The sequence below is a fragment of the Haliaeetus albicilla genome, chromosome 11, assembly GCF_947461875.1.
Source record: "Haliaeetus albicilla chromosome 11, bHalAlb1.1, whole genome shotgun sequence".
NCBI classification, from domain to species: domain Eukaryota; kingdom Metazoa; phylum Chordata; class Aves; order Accipitriformes; family Accipitridae; genus Haliaeetus; species Haliaeetus albicilla.
Genome location: NC_091493.1, coordinates 18,351,695 through 18,364,117, shown reverse-complemented (window position 1 = coordinate 18,364,117; position 12,423 = coordinate 18,351,695). Strand labels below are relative to the sequence as shown.

The 12,423-nt window shown below is 34.9% G+C and overlaps 1 protein-coding gene across 9 annotated transcripts in view; it reads right to left on the bottom strand.

Moving 5' to 3' along the window:
• The window catches only part of PPP3CB (protein phosphatase 3 catalytic subunit beta), a 50,599-nt gene that overhangs the window by 4,834 nt on the left and 33,342 nt on the right, over positions 1–12,423 (bottom strand). For 3 of the 9 annotated variants that reach the window (XM_069796364.1, XM_069796366.1, XM_069796371.1), the window contains 4 exons: positions 11,907–11,991; positions 10,924–11,021; positions 5,362–5,391; positions 2,000–3,700 (listed from right to left, as the gene is read on the bottom strand). In XM_069796364.1, the coding sequence (XP_069652465.1) occupies positions 3,522–3,700; positions 5,362–5,391; positions 10,924–11,021; positions 11,907–11,991 (392 nt within the window). In that variant the 3' untranslated portion in view covers positions 2,000–3,521. Of the gene's footprint in view, positions 1–753; positions 827–1,400; positions 1,461–1,999; positions 3,701–5,361; positions 5,392–10,923; positions 11,022–11,906; positions 11,992–12,423 lie in introns of those variants that run through there. The other 6 variants (XM_069796365.1, XM_069796367.1, XM_069796368.1 and 3 more) reach the window with 4 other exon arrangements.

The window sequence follows — 12,423 nt, the reverse complement described above, 5'->3', positions numbered from 1 at the left end:
TCAAAAAGTGTTCAGACTCAAACCAGAAGAGACCTACCTCCTCCTAAGAGAAAAACAGCCCCAGTCGCAACTGTTTATCTTTTTGCTAAAGAGGCCAATCTTCTTCTTCACAATTCAATAGATAAGACTGTAGCAATTTTTTTCACAATTGGAATTTAATAAGCTTTGAAAGGGAAGCTGTTGTTTAACACTATAAATAATTTTGGGCGGTGAAGTTGCGTGTTTGCCATTAAACTAAATGTAGGTAGGCTCTGTGAACTAGGCTGATCTTCCCTGTTTGGCTCACCAGGTGGCAGCAAGTTTCTCAACAGCACAAGTCCCTGCTGTAAAATAAGCCACCAAGAACCCTACTCGGGCACTTTCTGTACTTCTGCTTCTCAGTTTCACTAAAATGCATTTACACTGCGCAGAACAGTCAGAATCCCCAGCCCACGCCTGAATACTCCTCCTCCCTGCCGGTGCCCTACAGGTAAGAGCACAACAGATGATGGTTTAATCCAGCAGTTCAGGGCCTATTCCCCGGGACCCACAACAGTGTCTGCTGAGCCCAGGACAGGGCAGCATTTACGGCTCCAACTCAAACCAGAAGCCAACCACGCCTCTTGCAGCTTTTGCTACCATCTCCTGTGGCTGACGGAGCTATTTCCAAGCCTTCTCCCATCCCTACCCAAGAACAGACTAAGGACACACAGACTTTTTCTCCCCCCTCCTTAAAACGCTGAAAGCATAAAACAAGCAATGCAAACTACTTACCGTTTTCTGGGAGGGAGGATATAGTTTCTTCTCCCCAACAATAAGAGGAATTAGAGACAGCTCCAGACTCCACCTTTCAGAAACACAGTAGCAAAAAATAAGTACCTGCTTTCCAAACAAAGAAAACTCACAGACGTAATCCTGTTACCTGACTACTTGCTTAAAGGCTGACAGGAGACACACAGTACGAGAAATCAGGTCAATAACCGCCCAAAAAATTTTCCTTCATTGCAGATCTGCCTTCATATCTGGCAAAAACTACTACAGACAACGCATACTGCAAGGGAATCCTCAAGGAAGCAAGCATTGCTGCAGCTGGGCACTTACTGCCACACAAGTATCAGAACCACTTCTCTCCAATCACAATGAGTTCTTTCCAGACACAGATTGAATCTCTATTTTTCTTCACATCCACAGCTCCAACTAGTCAGAATACTAATCACAGCCAAGATCCGAGTATCATGTCATGAAACATACTGTCTTGGGAGGTTAAGAAATTTTCCGAGGAACGCACCATTGTAACGTTCATCATGTAAGATTTCAGTCACACTTAGTAACACATGTTTGTTCTGCTCTAATACAACACCATGTGCAGACTGTACAGCTCGCAAGTATGGGGGTACTTCATAAAAAACCAAAAAACTTACCATTTTTTAACTTGATCTTCTGCACTCAAACTTTGAGAATAGTTTCCAATTAGAATGCATCTGCAATAAAGTAAAATCAAACATTAAAATTCCATTAGCAACGTGTCACTTATTTTTATCTTAATTCTCATCCTGTTCAGCAGCTCGTCCTTACTTTAAAAAGAATATACCAAAAAGACTAAATCATGTATCTGTATTGACTGTCAAAACAAACAGTCCTCCCCCTCTGCCCAAAAAGCCCAACACACTTCACTAGTCTTGAATGTTTAGTTCAAACGAACACACAAAACGTAGCCATACTTAACAGCCTTTCTAGAAACAACTAACCCTGCTCCTACATGGTTGCACAAACCAACAATGGATGTCCAGATTAGCAGACAGAGAAAATATCTAGGTGTTTTATTTATGAGAGAGAACTCAAAAGCGAAAAAAAAAAGCAGGAATAACATTTAAATTAAATAGCATTTACTAGCTCTCTGCAAGCTAAATCTAACCTTTTAGGCTGTATTTTCAATAGCTTAAATTTTGAAGACTATTTCTAAACAATTTTCAAGGTCAGATTAGACCTAAGTATGCCAAATAAAACCAATACACAATGATAGGAGCCGCAGCCCATGCACAAAATTTATTGTGTGCTACTGTTTATAAAATACTTGAATAGTTCAGAACATGCATAAAATTTCCAACTTAGGGGTATGTACAGATTGTACTTCATGGCAAACAAAAAAAAGGGGGGGAGATGAACTCTAGTGACGTAAGTTTCAAGTTGTGTGCCAGGGGATGAGAAGGACATGTAGCAAATATCAAAATATATAACAAAGTACAGTGGCAATCAGTACAGTCCATTATTTGTGAACAAATTAGCACAGGGCTTCAATTTTTATTTTAACCAAGCAGTCCTGTAGATACCAAAATACATGCAGTCTCGAGTTTACACTTTCACTAATGCCTTAGCAGTTGAACAGAGCAATTGCTTATGCACTGCTTTGCCTAAACAAAAAGTATGTCCGATACAGTTTCAATTTCCTTTACAGACTTAAAAATAATAAAAAGCTTGCAGCTATTCAGCCCAGTGATTATTAGCTATTTATGCAACCGTAATACAATAAACTAAAAGTACCCATAACATCTAAGTAACCTATAGATGTACATCATAGGTCTATATATTAAATATTTGCAAAATGAAAACATGCATACACAAAATACAATGCCAAGCTTTACAGACTTGATATGAATCAAAATTTACTTAAACAATGTACAAAGTTCAATTAAAAGTACCTTAAAATTAACACTTCCATATTTTTCTTACTTTTAAAATTAGTATATATAATATTATTTTTTTTTTAAATTCAAGGTGGGGAAGAGTCTTGAAAAAGCTGGGCAAAAAAGTTTCTAAATTAAATATTTTTTTTTTAAATCTGTGTTCAAGTAATAAACATTCCTACATGGAAATCTTCTGATAAGCTGTAACTAAAAAATACAGTGAATACAATATAGAATTAGCAACATCTAAGGAGTAAACCTGAGGTCAGCATTTTACAGAATGACCAACTGAGATTTTTTTTTTGGCATTTTTTTCTGTCTATTTAAAAGACAGTTTTTGCAGCCTCAGATATTTTAAGACCATTCTAATCTATTGTTTTAAAGACATTTCATGAAACCGATGTCCATTAATAAATAGTTAGCTCTTAGGGTTGTATTTGAAAGTCTGATTTAAAAAACCAAACAAACAAACTACCTCTACTGAAAGAAAAATCCCATTTGTAAACTCAAAAGTGTTGACAACGATAAGCGTAAGATGCTAGTCTAGATGTGCTTTAGTGATAACAGCCCAATTCTTTCCCCAGATCTCTTCTGAAGCTTCCGCAGCCAGTGAGGGACTTGGTGTAAATTGGTGAGGCACACTCCCAGGAGGCTGGGTCACCATGTCAAGAGAGGGGCTGTTGTCTCAAAAGCATGACGGTCTGTCTTCAGTGGGATCAAGTCAGATGGTTTTCCACCTCACATTAAGTAGTCACTTCAAGCGATCCCCCTGGCTATTTCATCTGTTGTCACATCAAAAAGCAGTAATCTAGGAATTCTCAGGCAAGACATGAGTGAGTAAACCAGAAGCTGACATGGTCACTGTGCATTGTTGTTGCCAGTTCCATTGTTTCCATTGGCATTTGTTGTGTTTATAGTATTAATACCATCTTGCTGAAGAGCATCTTTTCTTGGTGGCATTCTCTCATTGATCCTATCCAAACCTTTTGCTTCTTCAAAACTGCAGATTTTATGTTGCGGAGAGAATCCTCGTATTGCTTAACAAAATGCAAATTTGATATGTCAGTAATGGAAAAATAAGTTGAAAGCATATACTTTTTCTAACAAATGATGTTTAAAAACAGGTAAGAAATCAGCCAAAGAAACTTATGGCTCTGCATCTGTATTAGTAAAAGCTTCTCTAACCTGCTTTCCTGAAACATTCAACGGCAATCACAATTTCAGTTTGTAACGAAAAGAACAAAGTATGGCAAATATTTTGCAAGTAGGAATCAAGGGGTTTAAGCCCACTTGATTGCTTCCACATGTCCCTGGCGTGGTCAGCTATCAACACCAACTGCTTTTGCTGCCCGGTGTGTCAGGCTTATCTTAACATCCCCCTTCTCTTCGGTGGAATGTCAGTAAGATCTAAGCAGCACAGCAAGTGCAGTAGAGGCAAAGCAGCAATGGGTTACAAAAGTAATAGTGGATTTACATCCTGCATATGCATCGATGGCCTGATCCTGCAGTTTTCATGCAGGCAAAACTGTGGGATGTGGTTCACATTCTGTGCTAATCATGTGGATGATGGAAATGGACACAACCACAATCACCGAGTTAGCACTGTGGTTAAACAATGGTATCATTTAAATACAAATGTATTTAAAATAAGTGTAGAAAATAGGTATTCTTTTGCTACTGCTTATTTTAATGAATGAGGTCTGTAGTTGAATTTACACCTGAAAATGGCTGACCACATAATAAGATTCAAGTCTTTGGGATGAAATAATTCTTTGGAGTTTTAAGGACAGCTTTCCACTCACAACAACAGGACCTCTTGCACATGTGTGTGAGAACAGAATATAGCACTTGTTTATATTTTTGGAGAGCTGACTTCCTTAATTAAAAAACAAAGACCAAATCTGAAAAACCCCAAAGGTAGCTCTCTCAACTGCTATGCTGTTTGTCATTTACTTCATTGAATATTGAGCAAGAGGAAATTAAAGTCTCTCTGAAAAGACAACAATCTGAAGTTTAATACTCTAAACACCAAATAATTTGATGGCATTTTGCTCAATACTACTAACAAAGCATGTATATACAACTTATTTAGCACAGAAGCACTGATAATCCATGGACTTTAATATGCTTCATACTGGCAGGCTGGCGTATATACTGGAAATAAATTTGGTCAACAAATTATGTTCAAAATCTATAGAAAAAAACATTATATTTATACGTCTTGCACTACCAGATGTGTTACAGAAAGTTTTTAAAAAATATGTTCAAAGCCATTAAAATAGATTTTATGAGAAAAGGCATGCATAAACAACCCTCTTTCCACATATAACCCCCTCCCCCCGGCAATCAAACAAAATCTTGCAGTTGAACGCAGAAAAAAACCACTCAACACTACCATTTTTAAGGACTTCAAGACAACACCACGTATCACAACATGCTATTATACAAAAACCTACTGCATATTTTGTAAAAACAAACAAAAAAGACCAAAAATCCCCAAGAATTTCCCTATATCAATATTAAAGATAATCATAATCCTAAAGCCAGAAATGAATGTTACATGTAAAAGGGATGAATCAATGCAGTTGATTCATCTCTGCTTGTGCAAGTTGAAAGTAAAACACACCCACACAGAGTACTTTTGAATTCCCTCCCAGACACCACAGATCTCTGCCAATGGCAAAGACTCTGATCATACCTTTTTCAGCCTCAATTGCCTCTACAGTGGCTGTACAGAAGTGAGCAGATGCATGCAAAATGAATGAGAAAGATGAAGAGTGTAATATCGCACAGCAGAAAAGGCAATGATCAATTTAATATAGTATGCTACGCCAGATTAGTTTACAATTAGTTAAAATGATAATTAAGGTTTTGGGGGATTGTGTTTAAGTTAAACTCCTAAATTTTAACTAATACAATTTATCAACTAAAAGTATATCAAAGCAACACTAATTAACTGATGTTATTAAAGGCACATTTCTGTAAGTGTTTTGGTTTTTGTTGTTTTGTTTTTTAAGACCACAACAGCAAATTTTGACTGATGTTAAAAGTTGTGGTATGTTTAAAAAAGAAATACTAAAAATCTATTTGAGACTACTATTTCTGAAGATTAAAATGCATTACTGAGCTTCATTAAATTACCAGGAAGGACAACACTATAAAAATAACACTAGTCGTGTTCTAATAAGAAGAAATTATTTTTCTCATTACATTTAGCTCCCTGAGGTTTAACTAGTACTTCAATTTCTCACGGTATTCGAAGCTAAAACGGGTATCTCTGAGAACTGAACTGTGAAATTTAAACCATAAAAGACAAATCCAGCAAGCCATATTTACAAAGTCTCACAAATTGTTTAGTTGAATCAACAACAAAGTCTACAGCAGGAAGAGGTCTGGATTTAACATAGTCTTGGTTGGGTGAATTAACGTGAATATCAAAAAAAATCTAGCCTACTAGTTGTTTTTCAAACTAAATAACCATGACATCTGCTGTAATTTCTTAGGTGTAAGATCTCTTTTAATTGTTACAGCCCTAGAATTCAAAGCTTTAACATAAGGTTATTAGGATAACAAAATCAAAATAACTTTCTATTAGGGCACAATTGCTAAAGAAACCACTTTATAACTACGACCTAAACTGCAGCTAAGTTTCAATAACGGTAACAACTTTTTACCTTCCTCACTATGTGCCATGCCTCTAATACCGTGATTTCAGAAATATTAACAAAAAATAGCATACATAGTGGTAAACCTACTTGTGTAGTGCTTGATATATGTTCTTAACAACAAATAATATAACTGCGTATTCAAGCAAATGTTGGGGAAACTAGCTATATATGGAAATAGATCAGAAAATAATTCTTTAAAGTGAATTAAGTTTATTACTTCTCATTTCCTATCCAACAAAAACCAGACGCAACATTTCAATTGCCTACACTATGCCTTAACCTCACTGTTGCATAAAATTACAATTGCCACTGAGATACTCTAAAAAAATAAATAAAATTAGATACTTGCATTAAGTGCTACTAAAATAATGTGGAATACTTAAGGGTAATGCAGCATTTTAATGTTTACATACTGCATGTTCCATGGTACCAAAAAAAGAAAAAAAAAGAAAAATATTTTCTGCACTTAAATCTACAGAGACAAGGGCAATCCCAGAATTAAATCAAAAAGCCACTTGAATGGATGATTATTTGTGTTTATGTTAAGGGAAAGAAACTTTCTCAAACTGTAAAAATAAATTAGTTTAAGAATTATTTTAGAAAGTCACCAAATATATATTTTCGTACTATAATCAATTTGCCATACAAATACAAAGCTATGTAAAAAAACCACCTCTTTCCACCATCTCCTGTTACCTGTGAAGTCTTTGTTTTCAATCTTTTCCTGAAAAGATCACGAATACTGATTTATCTCTGTAAATTATGTAGCTTGGTCATAAATATAAATTTCAAAATTTCCTCCTAGTTCATTCTATTTGTAGTACTATTATTCTAAAAAGATCTTGGAATATACATCACAGTTAGGATAAAGATAATTTTCAACTTGACATAAAAGAACAAACTCACTGGAAAATACAAGCACTCAATAAAACCCACACCGTAAAGACTCCATTTGGAAAATAATTTTGTTGGATTCTTTTTTGCAGGTACATCTAAATTAAAACTATATTCTTTGTAAACCCTGATAAAACTCAAATAAATACTGTATCATACTAGCGTAACAGGTAATCCTGAGGTCTTTGCTCAGAAAATTCTCGATTTGAGAGCAAATTTTAAGCAACAGGGTTCAATGGCATTTCCATCCTCAATTCCAGCTCTTCCCCTGCTTTACTTAGGGGACAGATATGATTTAAAATCCTTGCCAACTTCTAACATAAAACCAAAAAACTATCTTACTGCCCCTCCGACTAATAGCAAGGGCAGCAATGAAAGGTAAGAAGTATTTGGCTAGTTCAACTGATTTCCATGGAAGTACTTACAATTTTTTAATTTAAGCTTGTGTTTAGTATGTTGCTGAAAAAGGCTTTAGGTGTTTGTCTGATTTGTTTTTTAACAGATGTTAACTCCATTTGGAAAATAATTTTGTTGGATTCAGTTCACAGAATATTCACAGAATAAGTCACTAGGAAATGCTACTTTAAAGAACAGTACTTAATATGGTCTTTAATATTTCAGCTACTACAATGCAAGCAACATAATAAAACCACATTAAAAACAATTTAGAAACATACGAAGGCCACGATTACCCAAAGTCTGTTTTTATCCTGGTACATTAAAGCTATCAAAAAATAACCTATGATTTTTTTTTTCAAAAATATATCTATTTATTACCAGAAAAAAAAAAATCATACATTGACTTCTTCCATAGGATGCAGTTTTGCACTTTTTTCCAAAATTCTCTTTAACTGACTTGTCTTTGCTTAACCCTTTCACTACAGTTTTAATTTGTATTAGACTGGCTAATGGGTTTGGTGCCCTACTCTGCATTATGTCAACACCAACAAGCTTCTCTCCTCTGAGAATGACCAGTATCCCACAAAAGATAGCAGGTATGGCTGAACAAATTCCTGAAACAGTAATGGCATTTGCTAAGACCTAGTACAGAATATGTTACTGACATTAAGAATTATAATAGGCATATATGCAAAAATTGTATATGCATTGCCTTAATGGTGACTTATATATATATATATATATGTGCATGTATATGTATTTTCCCTGATAAAAAAATTCAGTCCAGCTCTCTAGAGAAATGTACATACACACTGCAATTTCTTATAGCTTTCAAAGCTTCTTATAGATTTCATAGCAACCAGCACAACTAGACCTTTTCTCAATGGGCCATTGAAAAATGAGCACTTACAAGACTGAAACCTGGAAACCTCACAACATACTGGTCGATTTTGTGAATTTTCAAGCAAACAAAAGAATAGAATAAGAAATACTACAATTAATATTATATTCATTTATTTTCTCATTCTAGGCTTGTTTATTGATAGTATACTGATCAACATAGTACAATATACTTCAACAAGTAATTAAATATTTGTACTAAGAAATCCTACTATACTATCAGTGACCATATTTTTGCCAAGAATATGAATTCACTGATATTAAGATGGTTTAGAAAACTGTCAATTAGTGAAGTTTTATTTTATCTTTGGTTTACTTTTAGCTTTGCAATTGAGCATAATAATTTGAAAACTTTTACTTTTTTAAGACTGAAACAGTAAAATTCTTATCAGTAAAAAGAAGTTTCTGCAATTTAAGGAGAACTAACAGCTGGCATGATTTATTTCGAACAATCAACATGACTAAAACAAATGAGGTATATTAATGTAGTGCATTAAGGAATATTGCCATCAAAAGTTCTAGTCAAGAAAAAAACCACACCCACAAAAAACCAAAACACATTTTGCATACTTGCCAAATGTCCCACATTTTCAGTAATGGTAGAAAATCATATGTTTTATGTTAAAAAAATTTTCTAGTCAGTTTGATCCTCTCTGATATTTGTAATGCAACATGGATAAAAATCTGTTAAATGAGTGAGAGGAATGCAGACTCATTTTTTTAAGCATAATAAAGTATCTCATTAAACAATGAAAATTAAAACTAGAACATATGCTTTTGGAATAGTTGGGATGGATTAGGAAACACACCATTTCTTGTTATAGACATTCACAAAACAATCACATACATACACCGGACATATAAAATTACTTGTAGACATTATATGTCCACTGAAAAATGACTTGAAATGTGACATTCATGTTTCAAAGCTATTAAAAAACAGCTTTGATAGTTTAATAGAAAATGTAGTGAAAGGCTTTAAAAAAATTACATTAAAAAAAATCAAAAAATTTCAAATAAACAGCCTAAATCACAAAATGAGAAAAGCAGCTACTCTTGGAAAATAGATTGTGTAAAAAGTGGTATTTGTATCACAATCTTTCACTAGTTATAAGATTCAGTGGTCCCATACAACAGTTTTACACTTTCTAGTAAAGACTGAAGATGGCCAATAAAAAGTCTTTGAATAATTTATGTTATGAGTGCTGCTGACAGGAAGTCCAGTTTCAGACTGGTATATTTTAGTTATCCACCACTGTGAACAGAAACCTGGACTTCATTCTTTTAACACATTTGGTACAATCTCATAGCATTCTCCCTAAGTCTAGTTAATCATTTATGGGCCTTGTGAAAAATATGATCCAATGATTCAACAAACTAAAAAAAGAAGAAAAACCTTTTACAAAATATTCAATGAGCCAGATTACAGGTATATTTTGTATAGAGTTCTTTTTATTTTCATGCAAAAAAAATATATGCACACTTAATAACACCCTTTTATTTTGATTTATTTACAAGTTTTAAATTCAATCCCTTTATTCTCAACTGATTTTATAACAATTACTGAATATTTTTCAAGTACATTATTGTTCAAAATGCACAGACAATGTGCAGCAGCAAATGCAGCAAACCTCAAAACCAAGGTGCTACAACATTGCTTCTACATCAAGAGACAGACAAGTGTCTGGGATAGTGGTTTAATTTTAACACTTATACAGACATACATCTATACCTAGAGAAAGACAGACAGAGATCTAAGAAAGCAGCTACATCTGCAGAGGAAGGAAACAGCATGTTACAAGGACAATTCAGGGAGGTCAGTTATACATAGAACATTTGACAAACAACATAGAGAACAAACTTTGGCATTAATTACCAGGGTACAAAACGTAGCACATGTCAATCTATCAATGGAGTGTATGTAATATGGAACTCTGCCGCCTGTAGCTGTTAATATTAATATCAACAAGTATTTGACATTGTCAATGAAAATACTAACACATCTATAATAAAACCATTTTAATGGAAAGCAGACAAGTAATGATGCAAAATTACATTGCAATTTTTGTATCTGTAAAGATCAAATGCCTCAATACTAGATATATAAGGTCACCCCACTTCAGGCATCTGCGCCACCTGAAAAACTGTAAACTAAGGAAGCTTAAAGTCTGAAAAATGTGGCCTGACACCGCTGAACTCATTTGCTTTTAGTTTTATACCCTGGTTATGTATCCATTTCACATTGCCTGATTAACACATAACACTATGCTTGTATCAGCCACTAAGACAAGAACTGAAAAGCATAAGAAATTCCCTGCATGCATTATGTGTAGTGTTAGCAAAAGAGTGAGATGTGCCCCAGTCCATCTGAGGCACAGCAAGTTGCATAACATCATTACCACTTTGCAGGGTCTGTCGTCCTCCGGCCAACACTCCACTAGGTAACATTCCAGTGGGAGTCAAACCCTTGAGTGTCAGCACACTTTCACTCTCCTCCCTGGTATGAGAAAAAACAATAACAAAACCTTAAATATCCGCTCATTAAAACTTGTATTAAAGTAAAGTAAGGGATGGGGAGAGGGACAGCCTATTTTTCCTGTGCTTCATGCATGTCAAGACTGAATGTAAATTCAAATTCGAACTAGAAAGGGGAAAATATTTCTATTCCATACCAGTCTTTCCTCTGCCTAGCAGTTATAAACACTGATTACTTCTGAACCAAATTCTGAGCAATTACTCACATGCAGGCTCATTAGCTTTGAAATTAGCACTGAATGGCTCATGAAGTACTGAACGTATCTCAGTGCCATAAAACGATCCACAATTTTGTTCGAAGTGTCTATGCTTCAGGAAATATCAACTTTAAAAAATTATCCCTATTTGAACAATTATGGTCTGTGGAAAACTATACATTTTGGGTAAATGTGATCATGAAATCTCTAGATCTAGACAGGTACAAGAAGATGGTATTTTTTGAAAGCTGAAAACAAAGAAACAAAAACCTGAAACAAAAACACCCTAGTCCTTAACTTTCTGGTATGCCACAAATTTTTCGAGACAGTCCTGACCTCCTCTATTATATCCTTGATTTCTATCTCTCTGTTTTGGTATTGTCTTTCCAACACTCATAGTTAACGGCTGGACAAATAACTTGTAAACTAAAGATCACATTCTCCAATTTCTTGAAACATGTCTCAAAAATAACTTTAAAATATTCTTTAACCAAAAATACAAACATCAATGGGGTGCGTCAATACGCCAAACAAGATTCTGATGCACAATGATGTCCCTGAAAAATGTTTGGCATCCATTATCCTGGAACAGAGATGTTTTCCTAATATACATAAGACGGGTTTTAGGAATGCAGAAGTCATGCAAGTACCTGAGAACAGAGAAGACTCTTGCCATCTTGCCAATTGCACGAATTTTGTTTCTGATTATTTCTTTCCGTGCGGCAGCTGTACCTACTTTCAATGGAATAAGAGAGAGTCTCAAGCTCATGAGTATTTACAGGGTCACCATTTTAAAGTGCATTGAATTCAACACAACTGTTTAAGTTCAGTACTCTTCACAGGAGGCCAGTACCCAAACACTTAAGGGCACAAAGTTATAAAATTATGGCTTCAGAATGCCAACAAAACCGCCATCACCTCTGTGTCCACAAAACACATACAAAAAAGTTTAGGATGTTCACAGTGATTTCCTAAAGCTAGCAAGCATCTAAATTACTACCACTACAGTGTAGTAACTATTGTAACTCATTTGCCTAACTTTTACACTTGAAATTCTTCACTGACATCTGCATATATCAAGACATTGGGCATGCAGCCCAATATAGAAGCCAAAGAGGTATTAAAGCCACCCCCCCCCCCCGTTGCTAATTCCTACACAGCTGTCCA